This window comes from Acanthisitta chloris, unplaced genomic scaffold, assembly GCF_000695815.1.
Source record: "Acanthisitta chloris isolate BGI_N310 unplaced genomic scaffold, ASM69581v1 scaffold41761, whole genome shotgun sequence".
NCBI lineage: Eukaryota > Metazoa > Chordata > Aves > Passeriformes > Acanthisittidae > Acanthisitta > Acanthisitta chloris.
In genome coordinates, this window is record NW_008655142.1 from 1,378 (window position 1) to 7,463 (window position 6,086).

Consider the following 6,086-nt stretch of genomic DNA (forward strand, 5'->3'; position numbering starts at 1 on the left):
TTCCCATCACAGCGAGAGATTAAAATCCTCCAGTTGCTCAAACATGAGAACGTGGTGAATCTCATAGAAATCTGCAGGACCAAAGGTACCTTGTAGGGACTCCTTTGTGTTACTGAGGGCTTCTTTCCAGCCCTCCTGAGCAGACTGGTGTCTTGTGCTGGGAGTGGGGTTGTCTAGCTGAGCACAGGTCTCAGCTTCTGCCTGTGACATGGTGTGAGATTAAAATCCTCCAGTTGCTCAAACATGAGAACGTGGTGAATCTCATAGAAATCTGCAGGACCAAAGGTACCTTGTAGGGACTCCTTTGTGTTACTGAGGGCTTCTTTCCAGCCCTCCTGAGCAGACTGGTGTCTTGTGCTGGGAGTGGGGTTGTCTAGCTGAGCACAGGTCTCAGCTTCTGCCTGTGACATGGTGTGACACACATTCGTAGAACTGTAGAATTTTAGGGGTTGGAATGGACCTTAGAGACCCCCCAGCCGCAACCCCCTGCCCTGGGCAGGGACACCTCCCACCAGAGCAGGTTGCTCAAGGCTTCATCCAACCTGGCTGTGAACACTGCCAGGGTTGGGGCAGCCACAGCCTCCCTGGGCAACCTGGGCCAGTGTCTCACCACCCTCACAGGGAAAACTTCTTCCTAATGTCTAACTTAACTTTCCCTCTTTCAATTTGTACCCAAACGTCTTGGAAAGGATTAATCTTGGAAAAGAGTTTGTAAATGAGTCAGGATGTTGCTGGAGCTTGGCTGGAAGGCTTTAAACAAACAAGTGCTGGAGAGACTTTGGAGCAGAGGCTTCTCAGCCTGGAGCTGGTGTCGTGGCTGTGCACAGCCAGTTCCCTGTCAGGAGCTGCAGCCATCCATCTCGCTTGGCTTGTGACACTTTGTGGCAGCTCTGAGCTGATGACACAGCTCTGAGCTGATGACACAGCCCCAGCTGAGGCTCACTCAGCATCTCTTTCTGTGGGTGATGTAGCTGCTCATGCTGGGACTCCACATGGGGAGTTCTGAGCTGCTTTTCCACCTCCTCACTCCCACCTGCTGCTGTGTGCTTGGCAGGCTCAGCACACCTGGCCTGGCTTTGTTTCCAGTGAATTTGCTTTAAAACGTTTGCTAGAGTTTATAAATCATTCCCTTGCATGGATTTGTACTGGAAAAATGCTTTTGAAAGTGACAGCTGATGTCACAGTCTGTCACTCCCTAGCCAGTCATTTCAGTGGCATAGAAAGGAAACTGTCAGGCATCTGGTGATGGTGTTTGTTATAAAGTCCAGGCCTGAACTGGTAGAAATCTCTGGCCTAGGACTGGGAAACTGAAGTTACTCCAGTACTCTGCTGTGTGTAGATTATTGTCTGAACAGGTATGAGTAAAACCAGCAATGACAAGTTAATGTTTAATTCATTGTATGATTAAAGAGCTATGTGGATTGGGTGTCTAGCACACCAAAGGTAAATATTTTTGTAGACATGTCAGTTGTTTATGTTTTGTTTGAACTCCAGTTTTGATCCAAATCTACCTTGACCCCAGTTTTCAGTAAAGTAAAAAGGTTGCATTTACTGTTCTCAGGCTTTTCTCTTCTTACATTGGAAAGGTGCATTTGGGGCCAGTCTGTGTCAGAACTGCAACCCCAGCGTAGCAGGCACCTCCTGGCCTGAGAGGAGAGCAGTGTGCTCAGTGGGGGCTGAGCTTTTCCGTCTTGAGCTGCTGATCAGCAGGTTTTGCTGGTTGCAGCTGATGGAAATCAGCCTTTCTTTTTAATAACATTTTGCATGTGTGCTTTAGGAACAAGATTGAAATCGATTGCTTCTTTTGAGGTCTCCTGTTACTGACTTTACACTGCAGTTGGAGTTTTAGATCACTTGGATGCAGATCAGTCTGTTTTTACAGATGCTGTTCAAGGCTGCAGAAAACCTCACTTTCTAACAGGAGATTAGACAGATTCTCTCACTTTCTGCATTTTTCTCAGGGCTGCCTGTGGGTGCCTCCTCTATCGCTGATGCCATCAGTGATGATGCTTGGCTGGCAGCCACAGCTGCAGGGAGGAAACCCCAGAGCCATTGTGTGCACAGAACAGCACAAAATGAAGCTTTCAAAGATTTTTTTCATGCCCTTTCCTTGCTTGTCTGAGGACATTCACTATGCCAATCCTCATCTCCTGTTGTCGCGTTGCTAGTTTTGCTTAGTGCTTCTGTTAGAAGGACCTCGAGGCCTGCAGGCTGTCTGGTTCTCTGTGTTCCTGTGCCATGGGGTTCTGTGTGCCGAGTGTTGTGTGAGGAGCTGTGACAGGGTTAAGAGTCCCTCACTGACAGTTCCTCTGTGCCTCTCCCTCAGCCTCTCCGTACAACCGCTGCAAGGGCAGCATCTACCTTGTGTTTGACTTCTGTGAGCATGACCTGGCTGGCCTTCTCAGCAACGCCCACGTCAAGTTCACACTCTCAGAGATAAAGAAAGTTATGCAGATGCTATTGAATGGACTTTACTACATCCACAGGAACAAGGTAACGGACCAGGTCCCTGCTGTGCTGAGAGGTCACCCTGCTCCCTGTGGCTTTCTGAGGAGCAGGTGACTTAGCACAGGCTAGAGATAAATCCTTCCTTGTCTTCCACCTCTGCGGTCTGAGCATCCTGCTGGCACCAAGCACCCAAGGAGGGCACCTTAATGGCTTAACCCTTCCATGTCTCTCCTTGCACAGATCTTGCATCGAGACATGAAAGCAGCGAACGTGCTGATCACGCGGGACGGAGTGCTGAAGCTCGCGGACTTTGGGCTGGCTCGAGCCTTCAGCCTGGCCAAGAACAGCCAACCGAACCGCTACACCAACCGCGTGGTCACCCTGTGGTATCGGCCCCCAGAGCTGCTCCTAGGTAGGAGGAGTGGGCTCTGCCAGCTTCTCTGCCCTTCTCCTCCTCCAGGAGACTAACTCAGCGTCTCCATTTAGGAGAGAGGGATTACGGCCCCCCCATTGACTTGTGGGGTGCAGGCTGCATCATGGCAGAGATGTGGACCCGCAGCCCCATCATGCAGGGGAACACAGAGCAGCACCAGCTGACCCTCATCAGCCAACTCTGTGGATCCATCACGCCTGAGGTGAGGGAGGGAGCCGCTGTTATCCCCAGCGTGGGCTCTGTCCAAGGGGAACTGTTTCTGTGCTTTATTCTAGTGTGCACAAAGCAGGGAGCCCCCAAAAGGCTCCTGCTCACCTGTCAGCAGAACTTTGCACTATACATTTTAACAAAGGTATCAGCATTCCTTGGTTACAAATTACATAACTTTTCAATTAATTAGCACTGAACCCCCCCTGTTTGCTAGTTACATCTCTTACTAGTTAGTCCACAGGCACAGTTCTTTTCTCATTTTGAGTCTGGTGTCTGTTTTGAGTAAGTGGTCAGTGAGTTTTTGGTCATGATCACCCACTGCCAAAATTACCTTTCCCTCAGTTACTGCTCAGTTCTGCTGACTTCACTCCTGGTGGCTCTTGTCCAGACATCCTGTTCCTTTTGGGATTGTGTTCTCCTATCCTTAAAACCAAAGATTAGCCAAGCATACAATGCTCACAAGGCAGTTACTTAATCATAACTGTCCAACTACAGCTACTGGTTAACAAATGAAAAAAAAGGTACAAGGTTTCTGAACGCCTATTTAAATCTTGAGGGGTTTATTGAGGGCTCAGTATCACAGGGATGAGCTCTGGAGATCGGGAGGAGTGTGGGCAGGGTCTGGGACCAGGCACTCCTGGGCTGCTGCCTGATCCCAGCTCTGGAGTGTGCCTGCTGCTGGCAGGGAGGTGGGGAATCCTCTAGCCTGTGTCTGGAGGTTGTCTCTCAGACAGACACCCTCAATTTCTGCTTAAAGAATGATGAGCGTTTTTTATTCTATTTGGAGAGGTTTGTCTCAGGTGCTTTGCATTGGTCACCTTGAAAAGCCTCTTTAATTCTGCCTTGTGATTTGTGGCATCAGCTCAGCCCTGGTGTGAGCGCTCGGCCCCTTCTCAGCTCCTCCTTCATGAGCAGCTTGTCCTGCCCTCTTGTGGGGAGCGAGCTGAGGGATCTGTGGGATGTGCCTGCGGCTGCAGAGTCCTGATCCCGCTGTCACATACATTGTGTACTTACACTGAAGGCACTTTCTGTGGCATGTAAATAAATACCTGCTGTGGCCTCTCCCAGATCAGGGTGGAGTGAAGTGCTGGTGATTGCAGCAGGCTCTGCTTTCTAAGGATAAAAGGTGCCACGTCCAGGTGGTGATTTAGCAATCCGTTCTGTCACTTTATCTCTGGATGTGGTTGCTGGCCTGAGCCGTGCTCTCGAGTAGTACTTTTGTGGGAGAAGCAGAAATCCTAGAGCATCCCATGTGCCACTTCCACACCAGGAGGACTCTGTCCTGACTTGTCTACCTGTCTCCAGGCATTAATGCAGCTTTTAGTGCCTCCTCCTAGGTTTGCTGACTTGGAGGCTATAAAACAGAAGTGTTGTTTCAGCACACCTTGCCCTGGCTTGCCTGAAGGTGTTTGAGTCAAAAATGGCTTGTCCTCTTGGTAACTATGTCCTTCCTCTTCCCTTTCCCACCACTTCCCAGGTTTGGCCGAACGTGGATAAATACGAACTGTATGAGAAACTGGAGCTCCCGAAGGGGCAGAAGCGCAAGGTGAAGGATCGGCTCAAGGCCTACGTCAAGGACCCCTACGCGCTTGACCTCATTGATAAGCTGCTGGTGCTGGACCCTGCCCAGCGCATCGACAGCGACGACGCACTGAACCACGACTTCTTCTGGTCAGACCCTATGCCCTCGGACCTCAAAAACATGCTGTCCACACACAACCAGTCCATGTTCGAGTACCTGGCTCCGCCACGCCGGAGAGGCGGACACATGCCACAGCAGCCAGCGAACCAAGGCAGGAACCCGACTGCCACCAACCAGACTGAATTTGACAGGGTGTTTTGACACTCAGCAGGGGCCTGGCTGGGCTTCTGCACACTGGACAAGGATGGTGTTAACCAAGCTTTGCTGACTCTTCTCAGCCACATTGGAGCTGCTGCCTGGGAAGACCAAGTCTGTGAGCTCCACTTTGCTTCCCTGCAGTTTTCTCTTAGAACCTGTGTTCCCTAACCTGAAACTGTCTGTATTGGTTACATTAAACTTGCAGTTCAATTGTTACGGACCTGGTGATGGAAAAAATGTCTGTGTCCATGCTGGCACTCTTACTGGCAGGACTAGGACTGGGAGCAGCTGCCCTGGACAATTGTGGCCTTGCTGGGAGGTGTCTCATCTCTCTTGGCTGGTCATAGCTCCTGCACAGACTATCCTTTGAGCACTGAAGTGTTGATGTAGGACGAGCCAGGTGCTTGAGTCACCAGATATATCCTGAGGAAGGCAGAGTCATTCTAGGCAGCATGACTAGCTCTCACTGGAGGCTGGCATCTAGGCAGGAGTTTGGATGGGGGAGTTGCAAGCCGTGGCCTGTGCTTGGGGTGAGACCTGCAGGGATTTCACGACACTGCAGCAGCACTGGGCATACTGTGCTGGGAGCTGGGGGACTTAAACTCTTATGTCCACTCTTCTCTCCTGGAGCTCTTTGCATGAGTCTGGAGCAGGCCCACTGCCTTCCTTGAGTGCACACTGTGACCACTTGTGATTGCCTGTGTCACACACCAAGTGCCTGTGCACACATAGCTTCAATATTAGGAAGAACTTCTTTACAGAAGGGGTGGTTAGGCATTGGAAGGGGCTGCCCAGAGAGGTGGTGGAGTTGGTGTCCCTGGAGGTGTTTAAGGAAAGACTGAACTTGGCACTAAGTGCCATAGTCGAGCTGACAAGGTGGTGTTAGGTCATAGGTTGGACTTGATGATCTCAGAGGTCTTTTCCAGCCTTAATGATTCTGTGATCACTTGTGCACACACTGATCACAGCTGCACACCTTACACCAGAGCTCTCTCCTAGGGAGCACGTGCTCCTCCATGGGAGTCTGCTGGGGGCAGTGCTGGCACTGGGTGAGAGCGATGATGCCAGGCAGGGAGCTGCACTGGTCTGGGGGGACACTGTGCCCCAGAGCTGCCCCCGGGTTTGGCTTGTCATGGATTAACCTCAGCCAGCAGC

At 51.0% G+C, this 6,086-nt stretch overlaps 1 protein-coding gene across 1 annotated transcript in view; it reads left to right on the forward strand.

The window, feature by feature from the left end:
* The window catches only part of CDK9 (cyclin-dependent kinase 9), a 6,257-nt gene extending 1,293 nt beyond the window's left edge, over positions 1-4,964 (forward strand). The window contains exons 3-7 of the mRNA XM_009083785.1: positions 13-85; positions 2,327-2,493; positions 2,689-2,860; positions 2,935-3,083; positions 4,569-4,964. Of these exons, the coding sequence (XP_009082033.1) occupies positions 13-85; positions 2,327-2,493; positions 2,689-2,860; positions 2,935-3,083; positions 4,569-4,934 (927 nt within the window). The 3' untranslated portion in view covers positions 4,935-4,964. The remainder of the gene's footprint in view (positions 1-12; positions 86-2,326; positions 2,494-2,688; positions 2,861-2,934; positions 3,084-4,568) is intronic.
* Positions 4,965-6,086: the final 1,122 nt, after the last annotated feature.